Source organism: Mus musculus, chromosome 4, assembly GCF_000001635.26.
Source record: "Mus musculus strain C57BL/6J chromosome 4, GRCm38.p6 C57BL/6J".
NCBI classification, from domain to species: domain Eukaryota; kingdom Metazoa; phylum Chordata; class Mammalia; order Rodentia; family Muridae; genus Mus; species Mus musculus.
In genome coordinates this window covers 70,364,866-70,387,077 of record NC_000070.6, presented here as the reverse complement: position 1 = coordinate 70,387,077, position 22,212 = coordinate 70,364,866, and the positions used below count along the sequence as shown (strand labels likewise).

The following is a 22,212-nucleotide window of genomic DNA, read 5'->3' as shown; positions in this document are numbered from 1 at the left end:
TGGATGTGTGGAAGTCAGAGGACACTGACAGTTTTTTTCCTTCTATTGTCTGGGTTCTAGGGATCAAACTTGGGTTGTCAGCCTTGGTGGCAGACACACTTAGCTGCTGAGCCATCTCAGCAGCTTGCTTTATCCTTTGTTTGCTATCACATGAGAGAACTCAGGAGGCCATGTTTAGCAGGGCTGAGAGAACTCAGGAGGCCATGTTTAGCAGGGCTGAGAGAACTCTGGAGGCCATGTTTAGCGGGGCTGAGAGAACTCAGGAGGCCATGTTTAGAAGGGCTTAAGTATTTCCTGTCTTCTTCTCTTTGTATTCTTCTCTTTCAAGATGGTTTCAGTTCATCTGGCTCTTCATAGTTTCAAGGAAACTTTAATCAGCTTGCTTAGGTTTACAAAATCTCAGGTAGTATTTTCATTGGATTTGTGTTAAATCTTTAAGTAAATTTCAAGAGAATAGATACTTTGTTAAACAGAGTCTTGTAATCCAGGAATTTGTTAAGAATCTTCACTTAAGTTGATTACCCCTGCCCCAAATGGCAGTGGGGTTTGGTTAATTTTTTTCTTCTGCATATGCTGGTATGACGATCTTCTTTTCGATTCTTCAGTTTGTTAATATGGCAGCTTATGTGGACTGACAGAGAAACAGTGACTCACCCTGCCTTGCTGAGGTCATTCTAATGACGTAGCAATATGCACATTCAGTGTTTCAGCTCCAGCCAAAGGTTATGTGTTTATGCTCATAATGGATTTAGTCTGTAGTTTTCCTGTAATGTTTCTGTCTGGTTTTGGCAGAGTACGTTGTTCTCATAACGTCAGGTTGGGAAGGATCCACAACCTGCCATTCCTGGAAGTTGGAAAGCACTTGTTTTACTGCTATTGCTTTTCATTTTAATTATTTAATCATTCATTTAATTATTTCATATCAGTTAAAGATTTAACACAAATTCAATGAAAATACTACCTGAGATTTTGTAAACCCAAGCAAGTTGATTATGAAGTTTCCTTGAAACTATGAAGAGCCAGATGAATTGAAGCCATCTGAAATTATCAACAGCTGTATTTATTCATTTTCTCTCCCTCTCCCCATCGCCCGCTTTTACGGCAGGGTCTCTTGTAGAGCAAGGTTGGCCCAGAACTCACTTTGTACTAAAGAGTGATCCTGAACTTGTGGCCTTCCTGCTTTGCCTTCCCAGGGCTGGCATTAAGTTCTGTGCCATCATGCCTGGTTTATATGGTGCTGGGGAGGGAACCCAGGGTTTCAGGCATGCTAGGCAAGCACTCCACCAATGGACTTGTATCCTCAGCCTCTATATGACCTGAAGTACAGATGCACTTTTGAAAACAGGTACATCACTGTGCAGGGCGTGTTTTCCTTTGGTGAATTTGTTGTGTTTTCTATCTGATGTCTGGGCAGAGAGTTGCAGCTGTACATGACATCCTTTTAATTATCGTGGAATCTTTGTGATTTGCTGCTGTTTATCCTTTTTTTCTTTTGTTTTGAGGACTGGGGATTAAACCTGCGGGCACATACATGCTAGCCCATGAGTTGTGCACTGAACTTCACCCCCAGGCTTCTTTCATGCTTTATATTGTTTTGTGTTTTATTTCATCTCCAATTCTACTACTAGAGATTTGTTAGTTTCACTGGTAATTTGAAAGAATTAGATTTCAACTCATTTTCTCTCCTTTCTATTTCACTGATTTCTAGTCTTGTATTCATTTTGTCCTTAATTTTGCTTTCTTTGGGTTTATTTGCTCATTTTCTGGCTTCTGAGGTGGTGGCCTCAATTGTTGACTTGAGGCCTTTCTTTGCTAAAGTGTTTGACAGCAGTGATTTCCTTCTCAGCATTGATGTCATTGTATCCAGCTTTTTAATAGATCATAGTTTTGTGTTCCTATAATCCAGAGTATCTTCTAATTTCCCTAGAGGCTTCCTCTTTGATCCATGCATGGACTGTTTAGAAGTGTGTTGCTTAATATCTAAGCATTTAGGGACTTTTCACTGTTCTTTTAGATCCTGACTTTTGGTATTATTGCACTATGGTCAGAGAATGTAGTTTGGCTTTGGTGTTTCTAAGCGTGTTAAAGTTTGTTACCTAGAATATCTTAGGAAAATCCCTGCTTATTTGACTGTATGGGTAGCATCTCTTGAATGTAAGTTAGACCTTTCTATGTTGATAGTATTGTTTAAAGTTCTGCACTCTTCCTGACTTTTACTCTACTTTTTTCTTCTGGATTAATGAGATAGGAGTGTTGATATCTCCAGCTGTAACTGATTTGTGAATTTCTCTTTTCATATATTAATGAATCTGACACTGCAGTGCTAAGCTTAAGCTTGTACACACTGAGATTATTGCTTTTTATCACCATATAGCATCCTTCTTGTTCTTGACTGAGTCTTTGCTTTGAGATTATCACAGCTTTCTTGTATTTAGGGTTCACATACTATATTTTTTCTTCTCTCTTAAAATTTTCTTAACTTTATTTTTTTATTTATTTATTTTTGTTTTGGTTTGGTTTTTTGAGACAGGGTTTCTCTGTATAGCCCTGGCTGTCCTGGGACTCACTCAGTAGACCAGGCTGGCCTCGAACTCAGAAATCCGCCTGCCTCTGCCTCCAAAGTGCTGGGATTAAATGCGTGCACCACCACTGCCTGGCTTAGCTTTTATTTTTATTTTATGTGTATGAGTGTTCTGCTTGCTTGCATACTTGTGCATCATGTGCATGCAGTGTTTGTGGAAGCCAGAAGAGGAAATTGAATCCCCTGGAACTGGAGTTATGGGTGCTTTGGAGTCAGCATGTGGGAATCAAACTTGCTCCTCAAGAACAACAATCAGTGCTCTTAATTAACTATGAATTGTCTCTCCCGTCCCTCTTTTACATTTAACTTACTTCTCTCCTTAGGTGTATAGTATACGTTTCTTGTATGTAGCACATAACTAGGTTTTTAAAAATTACATTTACTTTGTGTGTGTCTCTGTGTGTGCTATAGGCCTGGGTGTAGAGTTCTGAAGAAAACTGCAGCAGTTGTTTTTCTTCTACTATGTGGATCCTAGGATTGAATTCAGGTTATCTGGCTTGTTAACCATCTCACCAGTTTCATAATTGTCTTTAAAATATGTTCAAATAATCTCTGTATTTTAACTGGTGTATTTATTCAATTTACATTTAATTTCTTTTACATAAAATTAAATAAAAATATTTTTAAACTTTCTTTTACAGTATTTGAATACTTTTCATACTTCATTTAAATATACTTGATTATGTTTTAAATAGATCCCTGTATAGTTTATCTTCAAATCGGACATTTTAGTGATTGCTTTAGACATGACATCTCTCTTCCTCTTTCCTCTCCTCCCTCCCTCTCCCTTTTCCTTCTCTCGCTCTCTCCCTCCATTGCCCTTCAAGTCACATCCCTCCTTCCCTTTCCTTGCCATAGTTAGGAAGATGTGAAAAATGTTTCTGTCGTCTTCCTCCCAAGTGTATTATAGTAACATACTTGGATACTTCTCTCCAGATGATGTGATTTTGCTTCAACTGACTCTCTACAATAAATATATGTTTTTAAAAATATATTTGTTTTAAAGAGCTTGTGGGCTTTTCAGCTCAGTAGTTTTATGCAGGTATTAACAATTTACATTTTTGTCTTCCACTTCCAGGGTTGCACACTTCCTTTGGTATCATTTCCTTTCAATCTGAAGAACTTCCTCTGTTGTTTCCTTTAGAGCAGGTCTGTTGCTGGTTAATGTATTCATTTTCATGCATTTGAGAGAGCCTTGTTTTACCTTCACTCACCAGTGTTGTTGCTGGATGTAGAGTCTTGCATGACAGCTTCCTTCTTCCTTCAGCCTTGTAATGTTTACCCTGCCTCTGGCCTCTTTAGCTGGGGTAGATCTGCTGCCATTTAAATCATTGCCCCCACGCTCCACCTCCACCTCCATATTTAATATGTCAAATTTCTCAGGCTTTCAAGCATTTTTGTTGTTGTTGTTTTTTATAGTGTTCACCATTGTCTGGGTGTGAGGTTCTAAGCTATTTTCCAAATAGAATGAATGTTTTAAATAATTTCTTTGTTTTTTTTTTTTTTTTTCTGAAACATACTCTTTCCCTTATTTGTCTTTTAATATTTTAGAAACATTGATGAACATTGGAGTTTTTGGCAATTGTAGTTTCCAATTTTACATCTTTTTGTTTGGTTCTCTTTTAAGACATCATTTCTATGCTGATTCTTTTCAAGGCACATGGTGTTACATTTTTTGGTGGAAGTGGTTTGAGACAGAGTATCACCATGTTGCCCAGTACTTACCATCCTCTTTCATTCACCTGCTGAGTGATGGGAATGAAAGTGTGCCTCAACATGTCTCACCCAGATTTTACATATTAATATAGTCAGATTTTCTTCTCACAGAAGCCTATGAGATTGATTTTATCATACCTGTGTTAGAGATAAACAGAGGTCGTGGAAGGATGTATCTTCTCACCATTTCTCGTTTTGCCATTTTACTGTCTCTCTTCCTTTGTGTAAGCAATAGCCTACCATATATAATGTTGTATATCATAGCATTTCTATTTAATGGTGTATCTTAGAGATATTTTCATGACTACACCAACTGTTCTTTCTTTGTTATGTCTTTGTAATACTCCATTGAGTGAACATACCATGATTTACTTAACCATAGACTGTTGACTTTTAAATTAAATTTAAAGTAGCTACATACAATTTGACTCTAAGAACTTTTTAAAGGGTTCTTAAGATACATAAAATATGTGCTACACATTTGTGAATATTTTAGTGAATTATCAAAAATAAATGCCATAACCATTATCAATGAATGATAAGAAACAGTGTTTTTAGCCCCGAAAAGAGTCCTTCATTGGTGTCCTCAGATGCCCACGTTCCCTCCCCACCGGGTAAACTCATTTTACACCCAGTCATTTCAAGTCCTTACTACCTGTGCTTCTGTCTTCCTAACTACAGTTGGGAAGAAAGGAATTCCCCATCCCCCAACAAGGCAAAGATTCAAAGCAAAGAAGCAGAATGTGAGGTTGGTGGGAGGGCTTTGAAAGTACTTAGCTGTTTAAGCACAGTGATAGTGTTTGTTTTGACTTAGGAACTTACTTAGTGTGTAGAGTAATGTCTCCTTTGAATTAGGCTTGTCTTTTTGTCAGCTTCTTTAGAATGCTGGATCAAGGAATCAGAATGTCAGCTATTTCCCATAGTCACTGAGGCCTATCAAGATTGAGTTCCAGCAGGATAGGAGCCCAGCTATGGTCCTATTGGTGTGCTCTTTGGTCTTGTAATATGTACACAGTGTAGTTTAAGAGCTGAGAATTAAGTTATCCAGATCAATGCTTGTTTACACAATAGAGTCTTAGGGAATGTTAGTAAACAAGCATTCTCACTGGCCTAGTCCTCACCTGCCCCAGTTGTGACAGATGTGTTAGGTGCTTCACATAAAGGGCCACCAGCCACCCCAGAACTCTCTGACGTCTCTCATGTGTCTCTCTCTCATTCCCTTTCTCTGTCTCCCTGTCTGTCTGCATGTCTGCCTCTATTTCTCCCTCATATCCCCACTCCTAGATTGCCTTTCATACATCTCTCCAAATAAAACTCTTCCCCTAGATCTGTTTTGTGGCCTAATTTCTTAGGGGTATACCTTGGCATAGGCCCACCAAAGGTACCCCACCCCTCAAATTTTATCTTATCAGTAAATAGCACCCTCTTATTTTGACAAACTTCAATGTTACAGAAAAGTTGCACCGTTATAGATCATTGTAGATTCACCAGTCAATTTCCTACATATGTTGTGTCTTAGCTGCACCAGTCTTAGCTGCAGGCACCACCACGTGGCACGCTATGTGCTTTGGTATGATTCTCCTTGTTAGGCCACTCTCCTAGACAATCATAGTACTACAACCTAACATAAAGGGTTTTTCTCATTTTTCCCTAGTTATCATCACCATATGTAAAATACATATTTAAATGTTTGAGAGTGCGCCATTGTGCTTACCAGTCTTGTTTATGTCACCTCAGTTTGTTTAGAAGACTTCCCCTGTCATTTGTACTAGATTGTCATTAGGGCTTTTGAAGAATTTGGGTCTTCTTGTTGACTTGATTTTGAAGAATTGACTCCTTGATGGGATTTGGGTTAATGCCTGCAAACTGGAGACCTTCAGATGAATTGTTTGCTCTTAGTGGTTTATCTCAGGAGGCCTAGGACATGGCTTTGATCTGTCAGTGGTGATAATTATCTTGATTAAGTTGGTATTTATGACATTTCCATATTTTGAAGTTCCCTTGTTTTTGTAAGACATTTGTGAGCTTGAATGTTCTGCTCTTCTGTTGTCTGTCCTCTGATGCCATTTAACATGACGATTGTTCTCATCTAAGTCGTTATTACTGTAGAAGTTATGTAACAGTGATTCTTGTTGTCCTACATGTATTAATGATTTCTCTTGAGGAGATCTTTTTCTCCTTCCCTTCTTCATTTGTCTCTCCTTTCGTCTTTCCTTCCGTCTAATCCTATCCCATCCCATCCCCGTTCCCCTCCCCTTCCCCTCCCATCCTCAGCCCCTTCTCCCAGTGCTATGGAGACATGCATTCTTTTTACTTGTTTACTCCTGTCGGCGTTCATTTTGGTGCTCAGATTGTCCTTCGTGTGGTTTATGGGAACCGTCTGCCCTGGTGGATTGGTATCATTGCAACCAAGGTAAGCTCTTTTGATGTTTGGCCCAGCTGTTGTCCTCTAGGTGAATGTCCTGCGCTTGCTTTGCAGCAAATCACTGAGCTGAAGAAGGAGAACTTCAATCTAAAGCTCCGGATCTACTTCCTGGAGGAGAGAATCCAGCAGGAGTTTGCTGGCCCCACCGAGCACATCTACAAGACGGTGAATACCCACTTTTGGCTTCTGTCTTTGCGCAGTTTCTCCCAGAAGACATTTGACTGGTATTTGTTCTCTGAGTTAGCATGAACAGCTGGAGCTGTTGTCTTTTAATTTGGATTGATTATGGGAAACAGCATGATGCTAGGGCAGCCCTTAGTAAACAGGTGTATGATTTAAAGGCAGTCTTTTAATCTTTTTGACATCAGATTTCTGACTCACAGTCTTGGCCTCAGTTGTCTTTTTATAAATAGGCCGAGGTGCAGTAGAATAGCTTTGTAATTAAAAGCTGGTGTTACCAACCAGTGGGGTAACTTTTAGCCACTCAGCCTGGCTCTGGGCTTTTTCCACAGTGAAGTGCTATTTAGATGAAACCAGGGTGACAGGTACAAATGGGGTGGCAGGTACAAATGGGGTGAAGGGCGGTGGATGGCCCCTCCAGCAAGCGGTCACTGCTGAACAGTCGTCATCAGTGGCTTATAGACTTTGGCCTCCCAGAGTTAGGCTGGTCAGATTTTCCGCAGTTTGCCTCTTCCATACCTGTGTGCTTGCTTAGAACTGTCAGAAAAAGTCTCTTCCTTAACCTGGAGGTCTATGTCTGGAACCAGATGTTGTCTCAAAAAGTTGCAAGAATAATTTGGCTTTCTAGAGATGCCATGAGTGCAAATAGTATGCAGGTGCCTGTTTCTTAGCTTTTGCTAGTAGATTAGCCCCTGGCTTGGGAATTATTCCATCTTCTCTCCTCTGATGTTTGTACTGGTAGAAACTTTTGAAGGGAAGAAAGGAGCTCTCCTGGAGGTTTAGTGGTGGGGCATGGGAGTTGCTACATAGGTTTTCTTGAAAAGGTATCATACTGTTCTTCAGGGCCCTTTTCAGCCGACAGGAGCTGATAAATCTCCCTTGTCACGGAAGGCAGTTTCTTCCTATACTGTCAGGGCAGAAAGACAAAGGATAGCCTCTTTTTGGAGGCAGTGGTGATGGCAATCAGAATTGCAGGGGGGAACCAGTAGTTAGAGCACTGTGTGTGCACCGCAGACAAGCATCTCACAGCTTCAGGTGGCACAATGTCGGTGCTTTGGTCAGTTTACTTTGATTCTCAAGCCAGTGCCAGGCAGTAGAGCTTATCCTGGTCTGATAGTGAGGAAACTGAGGCTCGGGCAATGTCCGTAACTTGCCTGTTGTCGTGGTGCTTACACAATGGGTTTGAGCCTCATCTGCCCATCTCAGTGTATTACTTCCTCTCCTCTTCACTGACTGGATGGCGTAGTTTAATTATCTTCCTCATCAAGCTATTGTGTTTGTGTGTCTGCTTCAGGTTCAGATGGTAAAAACCCTGACATACACGTCCTGAGAAGATGCTCTGCTCTGACCCCTGGGTCCCTGGATCTAACCAGTGTTATTAGTGCCTGTACAGAGCAGTTCTATGTAAAACTTTACATATGTCTGTGTGTAACCCTGTTTTGTATAAATCTCAGCATGTTCTGTTTTGCATTTTGTAGCTTCCATTTAATGATTTCTTGGATGTCTTTTTCCAAAAGTAGTTTAAGAGCTGTTTGAGTCTGTTGTAGCTGTCTGTGCATTGAACACATTCTGACTCGAGGTTTGAAAATGGCTGTCATCATACGTACACATTTAGAGCTTGAGAAACTGTGCAAGGGGAACTTACACATACTAGCTAGCCATCCTTAATGCTTGGTTCATGCACAAGCCCCACTCCTAGAGCACGGTGTGTGGCTCACACTTCCACTCTGCTCGGTGGGACCCAAGGCTTGGAGGGAGTTTCTCACAGAGGCACCCTTGAAGACATTGTGCACTGGCACTGGTCCGTATGCACTGTTACCCAAAGGAACGTTTCTTTAGAGAACACTTCTGCCTGATACATAGACTTCTTGAGCTCCTGTCTGACAGTGAAGCAAGCAGCTCAGGCTGCTCCTAGTGCTTATTTTTCAATATTTCTCGTCATATTTCACTACCTAAAGAGTGTTATTCTCATTTTCCGTGATGTTCAGTTTTCTCGCCATATTCCAGGTCCTGCAGTGTGCATTTCTCATTTTTCACGTTTTTCAGTAATTTCGACATTCCTGTCCCCATGTCATGGAATCCCCTTGGTCCTTCTTGACAGTGTCGAATCTGACAGTCACCGCTCTGCTTCTTATCCCTGTGCTGTGCCGTCTAAGGACAGGCGCAGGGTTACACTGCCAGTTGCTTTGTTCTCATGATGGCAGAGCCTGGGTCTGTCGTGTTGACTTCAGTGTCCTTAGTCCTAGGGTCTGTTAACAGCACTCAAGTGTCTGAAGTAAATAAATGAGTGTCCACTGACTTGCTGTTATCTCCTCCTGGGAAGGAGCCATGTTCCTCAGATCCTGCATTCAAGGCCTTTCTGTGTGGGCTACACCACTGACGGGAGTGCCCTGGGGGAAACCATGAAGGGAGAGAGCATGAAGGAACATGAAAATGTTATTATTTTTAAAATACAAGTGTAGTAGGGGAAACTATTAAAAATGAAGAGAGAAGTCCAAGAAATCGTGGGTTAATAGCAGTCCTTTGTAGGCTGTACCCAACTCTCCACCACATGAATTCTTTGTGCTTCTTTGTGCGTTCTGTCTGGGCTGCATTGGTGGCTAAGCAAGAAGCCTATCATTACTCTGCCACCTCCTGCTGGCCGCCACCTGCCAAAGATTGTTTTTTGTTTCTCATGAGTGACTTGTGAGCCCAAGGCCATGTGCAGCTTCCTTTGTTCTAGAACCTTAAGAAAAAAAATGGTTGATGCTATGATGTCCCTTAGAGACGACTCCTGACATAAGCTGGGGCTTTTTGTGAATGTGCTGAAATCAAAGTGAAATAAGACAGACCAGGCTGCAGCCTCCCATCTATCCATTCACAAGGGTTAGTTTAGTTGAGTTTTAAATCTGTAGCACGTTTCCACTGCAGCAACACATGCGTGATTGTAAACAACGACAAGTAATTGCCTTCGAATGGGAAAAGCAAACTGTAAATTTGCCTGGCGGAGGGCAAACAATTTTTAAATCAGCCTCACTTGTATGACATTTATGTCTAGATATTTGAATGCTCTGGCTGTTAGACTCTTGGAACATTTACATAATTGTTCCAAGTCTCTGGGAATCCAGGGCTTTCTTTTGCGACCACTGGTACTTACCAATCCCTTTTCTCTGTGCCTCAGAGCTAAGGATGTTTCTAGCATCTGCTAGTCTAAGTGTGGCATAGCCAGTCCGGACTAGAAGTAGGTTGCCTACCGTCAACGCTTGCTACTCCTACCCCTGACGACCCCTTACGCTGTATCTTTTCTTACCTTATGGCCTCTGCAAGAACATTGAACTCAAGGTGGAAGTGGAAAGTCTGAAGCGCGAGCTCCAGGAGAAAGATCAGTTGCTCGTCAAAGCCTCGTGAGTACCTGTTACCCCAAGAGCTTGCCCATTGGGTCCTACATGTGGGTACTGGGCTGGGCAGTGAAATGAGGAAGCTGCTTTTCTAAGCAACTTGTTCTCTGACTGGCTTTTGAGGACCCTAAGGAGTTGTCGTTTTTATTTAATTACTTGGTTTTCAACTGTTTTAAATGCATAATGTAGTTGTAAGAAAATGACGCACTCTTAAGGGTACAGCATGATGGATTTTTATGAAGCAAGCACACATGTGGAGCTCCTGTCTGAAGCAGGCAGGGAACATCACCAAGCTTCCAGAAAGCCCCTTCCCTTCATGTTCTTTGAACATCCTTCTTTTCCTCCCAGATACCCACTGTTCTCAACGCCTATTTTTGAACTTCCTATAAATGGACTTAGACAGTAAGTCCTCTATTGTATTTGTGAGAATCAAGTCACCTGTATTGTTAAGTGTATTGCTGTTAAGGGAGTTCCTTTGTCCTCACTGATGAAAATCTGTAGGAGTAGAAGGGGTTCTGGTGGGTGGAGACAGGGAGGCAGAGGGAGGGCTTCAGCCTGTAATTTGTTTCAAGCCTGTTGTGTGTACTAGGGACTCTTGTAGTGTTCTGTTTAAAGGGGATTCTGATACATAAATCCATTAATTAGTTCATCATTCACGGATTTATTGAATGACAATCTGTAGACCTATTGGTTCTTTCTATGTCCCTCAGGGTTTGTCACATAGTGGCACGTACCACACCCTGAAGATCTGCAGATATACTCCTATGCCTCAACCTCCCACAGCCACAGGCTACTTGAAGATGCATTGTGAGCAAGTCCTGTGCCAAAAGTAAAGTGTACAATGTTTACAGATGGGTGGAATTTTGCACTGCCATAGGGAACGGTGAGCTCGCATCACCGGGTTCCTTAGATGTATGGGTAGATAGTTGTTGGCAGTTAAGCTTATGAGAGGAACTGTTGAGCCCTCTAAGGCTAAGCTGCTAATGAGTATCCAAGACAGGTGGTTGGTGAACGTGACTCCCTAGACCTAGCTGGGGTCTTCTGTTGACAGCTCTTCATGGTTTGCAGATACTATATGTTTTCTTTAGAGGAGCTGCCAGCTCTCCCCTCTTGTGAAAGACTGTCTTGTAGACATTTTGTGTTGTGGAGGTGTGGTAATGGCATGTGTGACAAGTGGGGATACCAAAGTGTGCTTAGATTTACCCAAGAACAGTGCAGTGTCTTTCCAGGTCGTCCACAAGAGCTGCTTAGACGTCTGTATATAAGTGTTTCCCTTGTCATGGTGTGGAACTTCTGTTGGACGTGGACGGACTGGAACATGTTTGCATCACTCTCCAGGCTGGGCTATAATAGGGTCTGGTGGTTGCAAATTGCCTATTGTGACTTAGGGGTAGACCAGCGACTCCCAGGCCTAAGCTTCTCTGAGTGCTGCTGAATGAGTGAATAAATTAGTAAATATGCCCAGACTAAAAGGTCTTCACTGTCAATTTTCTTTCCTTTTGGAAGTGGCTCATTGAGTACTGAAGCAAATCTGCTATACCCAGCCTGAGATTAATATGCAAGTTTGGCTTTCTTCATACTCATTGTCTCACTGTTATAGAACTTGGGTAGCACTTGACTTTTCAGCAAAATACATACACATGGCAGTCCTACCTTACAAGGACTCATGTGCCTTCCTCAGTATTGTCTCTCAGGATGGGGTGTTTTGGGCACTTGCATGCATGTTTATGTATTTCCATGTCAAGGTTTGTATTCAAGGCCCTTTGTGATCTGACCAGTTTTGTTAACTCATTCAGAGAATACTTATCAAATGGGTATTGTGTGTTGTACCATATGAGGCCCCTGGTAAGACAACGGTGATTCAAACAGATATACAAGAATTTGTTCTTTTGGGAATGATGATGATAATGAGATATTTACACTAGGAGAGTAGCATACTAGAGATTCTGGTCTATGTTCTAAGGTCACATAAGTAACTGACACAGAGTTGCTTTTTGGAAATGCTACTCTGGTTGTTGAGTGGGAGAGGGATTGTGAGGATGCGGGGAGACCATTTGGAAGCCAGATGGCTGAGTAGTGAGGTGAGAGCTGGATGCTGACATGGGTGGTAGGCTAAGGGAAAGACCCTTATGAAGCACAGTCCACAGGCCTTGGTGATGAGTGAGAAGGGAGATGTCAGGATATTCGTTCTGTTTTGTTGCTGTGATAAAATACCTTGCCAAAATTGATTTGGGGAGAGAAAGGGCTTATATTAGCTTATAGTTTCAGAGTGTTCGCTGAGGAGGCAAAAGGCTGGAAGTGCGCTTATCCCACGCCACTGCCAAGTGGATGCTGGGCTTCAGGGAAGCACCAAGACACTGCTCCTTTGGTGGGAGAACACAGTCTGAGATGTGGGAAAGCAAAAGTTGGGGTTCCCAGACTCCCAAGCACCCAGCTATCCCTGTAGTGCTGAACAGAGGAGTTGGGAATGAAGGATAGGGCAGGCCAGGCCAGGAGGCTCCCAAATTCCTGGACATCTAAGTATTGTTGAGTCTCCAGGAGGAGTTGGGAGTGGGCGCTATAAGCTGAGGATGGTGTCTAGCCTGGGGCCAGGGGAAGTGGGTGAGCTCCAGCTTAGCTCAGTGGTGATTGTCCTTAATCTTGCTGATGGTTGTCTCTGGAAGCACAGAGAGGCCTTCTACAGGAGAATTAAGCTGTAGCTTGGTAGTCAAAGGACTTTTCCGTGGCTCACTACAGCGGATCTTGATTGATGAAAGAGACAGACAATGGTTCCAAATTGTTTATTGACTGTCCATCATGATAAATGGATGCATAGCAACTTCTCAGGGTGGACCTGAGATTAAATACCTTTTGCAGGGAGGAATGTTTGGGAAGGGAAGCTTATTGGCTAAGCCCTCAGGGTCTCTAGTTACCTCATTAGCATGGAGAACTCTGTTCTGGGCTTATATGACCACAGGTCATGTTTCCTTATGTGGGAAGTGTGGCATGTGTTCCAGGCCAGGAGTCTGGCAGGGAGTGGGGAGGCACCTATCGTCTCAGGTGTGCACCCACCAAGTCTTCAAGGTCTCAGACGTGCTCTACCTTACCAAGTTTCCTGGCATGGTTGCACGATCCCACAAACTACAATCCATCATGGCAGGGAAGCTATGGAAGGAGTAGGAAGCTGGCTGATCAGTTTTACCCATAACCAGGGAGCAGAAAGAAGAAACAGCAAGTAATGCCAGTCTGCAAAGCCTCAAAGCCCACCCCCTTCCTCCTTCAGGCTTCTATAACTTTCTCACCAGTGGGAGACCAAGGGTTTAAGTACATATCCTATGGGGGACATTGCTTACACAAATCATCCCACAAGGAGATGCTTTCTCAGCTTAAGGTCACGAGCCCTGTTGGTGGATGCTCATACTGACTTGGCCATTTCAGCTTCCTTTCTCCCACATCTGTCCCCAGCACATCCTACAGGTTCCACAGGCGTTCTTTGCTTCTCTAGCTTCTTCGAAACAGATGTCTTCCCTTCTTAGCCCTCCCTGCCCAGTGCCTTCCCATCTTCTCCTTTTGCAACAGGATCGTTGCTCCTCCTTTTAGCCCGCACTGGCCTCTTCCATGGACCTCTCTGGCATATAGTGTCCATCCCATATGGGTAACTCTTTTCTGTGTCTAAAACCCTTTCACACCCACACATATCACATCATTGTTCAGGTGGGTCACAAGGAGCATCCTGCTTTTAGAGAGGAGGGAATGAGGCCTAGCAAAGAGAAGGGCTGTGATCTTGGACAGAATGGTCAAAACTTAGGATAAAGATCAACTCCCAAATTTCTCATTGGGCACTAAGTTTCACAGTCTTCTCTTCTCTTCTCTTCTCTTCTCTTCTCTTCTCTTCTCTTCTCTTCTCTTCTCTTCTCTTCTAAATTGTTCATGTGTTGACATTAAGAGTGTGCACAATATTTCTTAGTGGCTTTTGGTATCTATCTACCTGCTACTGTGATGGGGCTTTTCCCTTTTGCCTCTAACTACCCAAAACCGAGCAGTATGTCTGTGGTAGATGTTGATGGACTGTACTGGCTAATTTTGTGTCAACTTGACACAGCTGGAGTTATCACAGAGAAAGGAGCTTCTGTTGAGGAAATGCCTCCATGAGATCCAACTGTAAGGCATTTTCTCAATTAGTGATCAAGGGGGAAAGGCCCCTTGTGGGTGAGACCATCCCTGGCTGGTAGTCTTGGGTTTTATAAGAGAGCAGGCTGAGCAAGCCAGGGGAGGCAAGCCAGTAAAGAACATCCCTCCATGGCCTCTGCATCAGCTCCTGCTTCCTGACCTGCTTGAGTTCCAGTCCTGGCTTCCGTGGTGATGAACAGCAGTATGGAAGTGTAAGCCGAATAAACCCTTTCCTCCCCAACTTGTTTCTTGGTCATGATGTTTGTGCAGGAATAGAAACCCTGACTAAGACAAATTGGTACCAGCAGAGTGGGGTATTCCTGTGACAATCTGACCATGTTTTGGGGAGGACTGTGGAAGGACTTTGGAACTTTGGGCTTGAAGATCCATCCGTTGTTAAGAGTTCTGTCGGATGTCATGTAGGAGCTTGGAAGATAATGTTGAGAACACTGCAGAAGATGGAGCTCTGGTTTGTGAAATTTCAGAGGGAAAATTAAAGACTCTTTTCAGGGCCATTGCTGTTTTGTTTGTGAAGATTCTGTAGTTCTGGTTAGCTGGGGCTGAAGAATCAGCTGTGATTAACAAGATACCAGAACTACCAAAGCAAAAACTTTGCATTACTGGGACTATTGATGCTGGTTAGCTGGAGCTAAGAAATTAGCGGTGATTAAGAAGAGACCAGCATCATTGAGGTGACATCTTCTGGGAAGTGTTTTCTGAAAGCACAAAGAGGCAGTGTTCCAGAGATGGCCAAGGATGTACTCCTGCTGCAGTGGGACTTGGTAATATGTACGGGTCACCCAGGTGGTACTGGTTTTGAAGGCATGAAGGGGTCACGCAAAGCAGCTGAGGTTCGGTACTGTGAGAGGCCATGGAAGGCCATTGGTGAAGGTGCAGCCTCAGTTGCAATTGAAGGCCCAGGACTGAAGGGGTCATGCAGTGTTTTGGAGATGCCAGTACCATGAGATGACCACCAAGAGCAGCAGCAGCAGTGGGGTACAGGCATCTGGAGCCTAGAGGACGATGCGTGTGCTACAAAGGGCCTGGCTGGAGAAGTTACCCAAGCCCTTGGAGGAGCCCAGAAGATCGTGAGTTGGATCCCAGACATTGGACGGTTGGAGATTGACTTTTGCTTTTGATTGTGACTGTGCCCTGATATTTTCCCTCTTGAAGGAAGAAACTGTTTTAGTGGAGCCCACAGTTAAGAGACTTTTAATTGTAAAAAGACTTTGGATTTTAAAAGAGATGGATATTTTAAAGAGATTGAAATTTTAAGAATATGTAAAGGCTGTGGGACTTTTAAAGTTATTTAGATCTTGGGGATGAATAAGATTGTAAGGGTTGAGGCTTACTAGTGATGTTTTTGTGTGTCAAGTTGACAAGGGGTCAATTGTACTGGCTAATTTTGTGTCAACTTGACACAGCTGGAGTTATCACAGAGAAAGGAGCTTCTGTTGAGGAAATGCCTCCATGAGATCCAACTGTAAGGCATTTTCTCAATTAGTGATCAAGGGGGAAAGGCCCCTTGTGGGTGAGACCATCCCTGGCTGGTAGTCTTGGGTTTTATAAGAGAGCAGGCTGAGCAAGCCAGGGGAGGCAAGCCAGTAAAGAACATCCCTCCATGGCCTCTGCATCAGCTCCTGCTTCCTGACCTGCTTGAGTTCCAGTCCTGGCTTCCGTGGTGATGAACAGCAGTATGGAAGTGTAAGCCGAATAAACCCTTTCCTCCCCAACTTGTTTCTTGGTCATGATGTTTGTGCAGGAATAGAAACCCTGACTAAGACAATGGACCTTATTTTATTTTTTTTTATTAGGTATTTTCCTCATTTACATTTTCAATGCTGTCCCAAAGGTCCCTCATACCCACCCCCCACAATCCCCTACCCATCCACTCCCCCTTTTTGGCACTGGCGTTCCCCTGTACTGGGGCATATAAAGTTTGCAAGTCCAATAGGCCTCTCTTTGCAGTGATGGCCAACTAGGCCATCTTTTGATACATATGCAGAAAAAGACAAGAGCTCCCTGGTACTGGTTAGTTCATATTGTTGTTCCACCTATAGGGTTGCAGTTCCCTTTAGCTCCTTGGGTAATTTCTCTAGCTCCTCCATTAGGGGCCGTGTGACCCATCCAATAGCTGACTGTGATCATCCACTTCTGTGTTTGCTAGGCCCCGGCATAGTCTCACAAGAGAGAGCTATATCTGGGTTCTTTCAGCGAAATCTTGCTAGTGTATGCAATGGTGTCAGCATTTGGAAGCTGATTATGGGATGGATCCCTGCATATGGCAATCACTAGATGGTCCATCCTTTCATCACAGCTCCAAATTTTGTCTCTGTAACTCCTTCTATGGGTGTTTTGTTCCCATTTCTAAGAAAGGGTAAAGTGTCCACACTTTGGTCTTCATTCTTCTTGAATTTCATGCGTTTGGTAAGTTGTATCTTATATCTTGGGTATCCTAAGTTTCTGGGCTAATATCCACTTATCAGTGAGTACATATTGTGCGAGTTCCTTTGTGATTGGGTTACTTCACTCAGGATGATACCCTCCAGGTCCATCCATTTGCCTAGGAATTTCATAAATTCATTCTTTTTAATAGCTGAGTAGTATTCCATTGTGTAAATGTACCGCATTTTCTGTATCCATTCCTCTGTTGAGGGGCATCTGGGTTCTTTCCAGCTTCTGGCTACTATAAACTAGGCTGCTATGAACATAGTGGAGCATGTGTTCTTCTTACCGGTTGGGACATCTTCTGGATATATGCCCAGGAGAGGTATTGCGGGATCCTCCGGTAGTACTATGTCCAATTTTCTGAGGAACCGCCAGACTGATTTCCAGAGTGGTTGTACAAGCTTGCAAAACCACCAACAATGGAGGAGTGTTCCCCTTTCTCCACATCCTCACCAGCATCTGCTGTCACCTGAGTTTTTGATCTTAGTCATTCTGACTGGAGTGAAGTGGAATCTCAGTGTTGTTTTGATTTCCATTTCCCTGATGATTAAGGATGTTGAACATTTTTTCAGGTGCTTCTCTGCAATTCGGTATTCCTCAGGTGAGAATTCTTTGTTTAGCTCTGCACCCCATTTTTTAATGGGGTTATTTGATTTTCTGAAGTCCACCTTCTTGAGTTCTTTATATATATTGGATATTAGTCCACTATCCGATTTGGGATAGGAAAAGATCCTTTCCCAATCTGTTGGTGGCCTTTTTGTCTTATTGAAGGTGTCTTTTGCTTTGCAGAAGCTTTGCAATTTTATGAGGTCCCATTTATCGATTCTTGATCTTACAGCACAAGCCATTGCTTTTCTATTCAGGAATTTTTCCCCTGTACCCACATCTTCGAGGCTTTTCCCTACTTTCTCCTCTATAAGTTTCAATGTCTCTGGTTTTATGTGGAGTTCCTTAATCCACTTAGATTTGACCTTAGTACAAGGAGATAGAAATGGATCAATTAGCATTCTTCTACATGATAACAACCAGTTGTGCCAGCACCATTTGTTGAAAATGCTGTCTTTTTTCCACTGGATGGTTTTAGCTCCCTTGTCAAAGATCAAGTGACCATAGGTGTGTGGATTCATCTCTGGGTCTTCAATTCTGTTCCATTGGTCTACTTGTCTGTCACTATACCAGTACCATGCAGTTTTGATCACAATTGCTCTGTAGTACAGTTTTAGGTCAGGCATGGTGATTCCACCAGAGGTTCTTTTATCCTTGAGAAGAGTTTTTGCTATCCTTGGTTTTTTGTTATTCCAGATGAATCTGCCGATTGCCCTTTCTAATTCGTTGAAGAATTGAGTTGGAATTTTGATGGGGATTGCATTGAATCTGTAGATTGCTTTTGGCAAGATAGCCATTTTTACAATGTTGATCCTGCCAATCCATGAGCATGGGAGATCTTCCCATCTTCTGAGATCTTCTTTAATTTCTTTCTTTAGAGACTTGAAGTTCTTATCATACAGATCTTTCACTTCCTTAGTTAGAGTCACGCCAAGATATTTTATATTATTTGTGACTATGGAGAAGGGTGTTGTTTCCCTAATTTCTTTCTCAGCCTGTTTATCCTTTGTGTACATAAAGGCCATTGACTTGTTTGAGTTAATTTTATATCCAGCTACTTCATTGAAGCTGTTTATCAGGCTTATGAGTTCTCTGGTGGGATTTTTAGGGTCACTTATATATACTATCATATCATCTGCAAAAAGTGATATTTTGACTTCTTCCTTTCCAATTTGTATCCCCTTGATCTCCTTTTGTTGTATAATTGCTCTGGCTAGGACTTCAAGTACAATGTTGAATAGGTAGGGCGAGAGTGGACAGCCTTGTCTAGTCCCTGATTTTAGTGGGATTGCTTCCAGCTTCTCACCATTTACTTTGATGTTGGCTATTGGTTTGCTGTAGATTGCTTTTATCATGTTTAGGTATGGGCCTTGAATTCCTGATCTTTCCAAGACTTTTATCATGAATGGGTGTTGGATTTTGTCAAATGCTTTCTCCGCATCTAACGAGATGATCATGTGGTTTTTGTTTTTGAGTTTGTTTATATACTGGATTACATTGATGGATTTCCGTATATTAAACCATCCCTGCATCACTGGGATGAAACCTACTTGGTCAGGATGGATGATTGTTTTGATGTGTTCTTGGATTCAGTTAGCAAGAACTTTATTGAGGATTTTTGCATCGATATTCATAAGGGAAATTGGTCTGAAGTTCTCTATCTTTGTTGGGTCTTTTTGTGGTTTAGGTATCAGAGTAATTGTGGCTTCATAGAATGAGTTGGGTAGAGTACCTTCCGTTTCTATTTTGTGGAATAGTTTGTGAAGAACTGGAATTAGGTCTTCTTTGAAGGTCTGATAGAACTCTGCACTAAACCCATCTGGTCCTGGGCTTTTTTTGGCTGGGATACTATTAATAACTGCTTCTATTTCTTTAGGGGATATGGGACTGTTTAGATGGTCAACTTGATCCTGATTCAACTTTGGTACCTGGTATCTGTCCAGAAATTTGTCCATTTCGTCCAGGTTTTCCAGTTTTGTTGAGTATAGCCTTTTGTAGAAGGATCTGATGGTGTTTTGGGTTTCTTCAGGATCTGTTGTTATGTCTCCCTTTTCATTTCTGATTTTGTTGATTAGGATTTTGTCCCTGTGCCCTCTAGTGAGTCTAGCTAAGGGTTTATCTATCTTGTTGATTTTCTCAAAGAACCAACTCCTCGTTTGGTTAATTCTTTGAATAGTTCTTCTTGTTTCCACTTGGTTGATTTCACCCCTGAGTTTGATTATTTCCTGCTATCTACTCCTCTTGGGTGAATTTGCTTCCTTTTCTTCTAGACCTTTTAGGTGTGTTGTCAAGCTGCTAATGTGTGCTCTCTCTAGTTTCTTTTTGGAGGCACTCAGAGCTATGAGTTTTCCTCTTAGGAATGCTTTCATTGTATCCCATAAGTTTGGGTATGTTGTGGCTTCATTTTCATTAAACTCCAAAAAGTCCTTAATTTCTTTCTTTATTCCTTCCTTGATGGACCTTATTAATGTAAATGCTGTCAGCTCTTTTTCTGAGTTGGGTTTTCATTTGGGAAGGGATAGGACATGGGCTCTGCAACAGGAAAAGGACAATTCTAACTCAAATGGAAATAATCTAGAAGAAATGGTGATGGTTAAGAATGGTAATGAGGAAAATATTTATAGAAGGTTCTTTCACATTGAGTGGAAAGTTGGTGTACACCTCTCAGGGCTGATAGTCTGCCTGATCTATATTTTTAGCCCAGATTTATTTTATTTTTTTTAAAGCGTAGAGGAAAAGAATTGACATTGGTCCAGTTCTGGCTTTATCCTACACCTGTATGTGCAGTGCTTGACAAGGGTATGCTGCTGTCAGTATTCCCATTTGAGTGAAGAGAAAGCTGAGACCCAGAGAACTGTAACAGGTTGGTTCTGGAGCAGCCTCTGAGCTCACTCTGCCTTGCAAACATATCTGTGTGCTAGTTTTCCATTGTTCTGTGTATCAGTTACAATAAGGAGACATTAAAAACAAAAACAGTCATATTGTTGGGAGTAAATTTTATCTCTGTAGCTTTAAAACACAAACAAAAAATAATAATTCCATTAGCAGAGGAAAATTGCACCATACTGCTGAGTATAAATTTTATTGCTACAGTAACTGTAAAATACAAAGATGATAAATGAAAAGTTGGAACATTTATTATTGTGGATATATTTTATTGGTATAACTAAAACACAAACAAACTGAATAATGCTGGTAGTTGTTAAAAATTGTACAGCCTCTTGACAGCATATGCAATTCAGGCTGTGGAAAGGCAAGATTAGATCTGGACTGATGTAAGGGAGACCAGAGTGCAGCAGAGGGAAAGGCCATACAGGGGACTCTGAAAAGCCCCAGGGTAGAAGAATTCCAGGACCAGAAACATCTAGTGTTTGCTGTGAAAGCACAGGGACCCAGGTTTGGATTCTCAGCACCTGTATCGAATCGAGATAAGGTGTTTTTAACCCTACTGCTGGTCGTGGGCTGGCAGGGGAGATGGTGTTTCCCGTTTAAGCAGTAGCAGATTCAGTAAAAAGCCCTGTTTCAAACTGAATGAATGAATGACTGAGTGAGGTGGAGAGCAATAGAAAACAGTGTACCCTTTGTCCTCCCTATACATATATATGGGAGCATCCACTTGTGTGCATATACCACATATCGCATGCAGGGAAAGATAAAATTCTCTATCTATAGCTTGCAAAAGAGAGGAGGCCAGTCTCGAACTCTTTTTCCCATCTAATGCCCCTTAGGGAGTGATAGAAATGACTGTGAGTCATGTGAATTTGGAGACAGCATTGACCCCAGAAAGGAGCTGAGGGAGGTGGGGGCTGAGGACACTGATGGCAGCAATCAGGAAATGAGCATGTTGGTCTCAGTTCTGAGCTCAGACCCCAGCAGAGGGGTAGCAGGAGGGCTCTCAGCTGCACAGCAGGGCCTGTGCTGCCCTGGCCTACAGGGGAGGCCTCACAGCAGGACGTGGGGGGCACTCATGCAGAGTGCTGAGCCAGGGCTGCAGAGGACCCCATGTGGTAGCCCATTAGTTCCAAGAGGTAATCATCTCATTTTTCACATGAGGAGACTGAGGTATAACAGCTAATTTACTGAGGCTAGGTAATTTACCCGCGCCACACTGCGGATGGAATAGAGTGAGAATTTAGAAGCAGATCTGTCCAGGCCGTGATGGTGTTCCTCCTTTTAGTTATTCACACTGGATTCCATTAACGTGATATTGTGTGGCCTTCTGAAGCCTTGCTGAAAGCAAAACTAGGTATAAATAAGGCCTTTATGTGCAGGTGATTTCTGTGGGGGCCTCGGACAGCCAGCACAGCCCTCTGGGTGGTACTGTTCTCGGTGAATGCTTCACGTGGCCCAGTGTGTGAGCATCTGGTTACAGGGCTTTGGATTAGGGGATTTTATATACTCCTTAATTCAAGCTAGGGAGGTGAGAGGCGGGGTCTTGCTTGGTTTTCTGTTGCTGAAGCCAGTTTTAGGTGGAGCCATTTCCTCAGTGTTCCTTCTGGGCCCTGCAGTCCTTTACCCTGAAGCCGGGATGGCTTGAGTCACAGCAGTGCAGCCACCACCTGCTGCATCACTGGTCTTGGCCCTGGGTTTAGTGTCATGCCCAGCCCTGATGGTCTCACAGAGAGAACATTCTAAGGGGCCACAGCAGAGCACCCTGGGTATTTAATGTCACAGGAACATGAGCTCCAGGAATCTTATACCCACTCCATTTCACACCCTAAGTGGTAGCC

The 22,212-nt window shown here is 42.7% G+C and overlaps 1 protein-coding gene across 2 annotated transcripts in view; it reads left to right on the top strand.

The window, feature by feature from the left end:
• Window positions 1-22,212, top strand: part of Cdk5rap2 (CDK5 regulatory subunit associated protein 2) — a 193,581-nt gene that overhangs the window by 23,358 nt on the left and 148,011 nt on the right. Inside the window, exons 4-5 of one of the 2 annotated variants that reach the window (NM_145990.4) lie at window positions 6,777-6,887; window positions 10,209-10,285. The exons of the other annotated variant lie outside the window; for it this stretch is intronic. Of the exons in view, the coding sequence (NP_666102.2) occupies window positions 6,777-6,887; window positions 10,209-10,285 (188 nt within the window). The remainder of the gene's footprint in view (window positions 1-6,776; window positions 6,888-10,208; window positions 10,286-22,212) is intronic. 2 annotated transcript variants of the gene reach the window in all.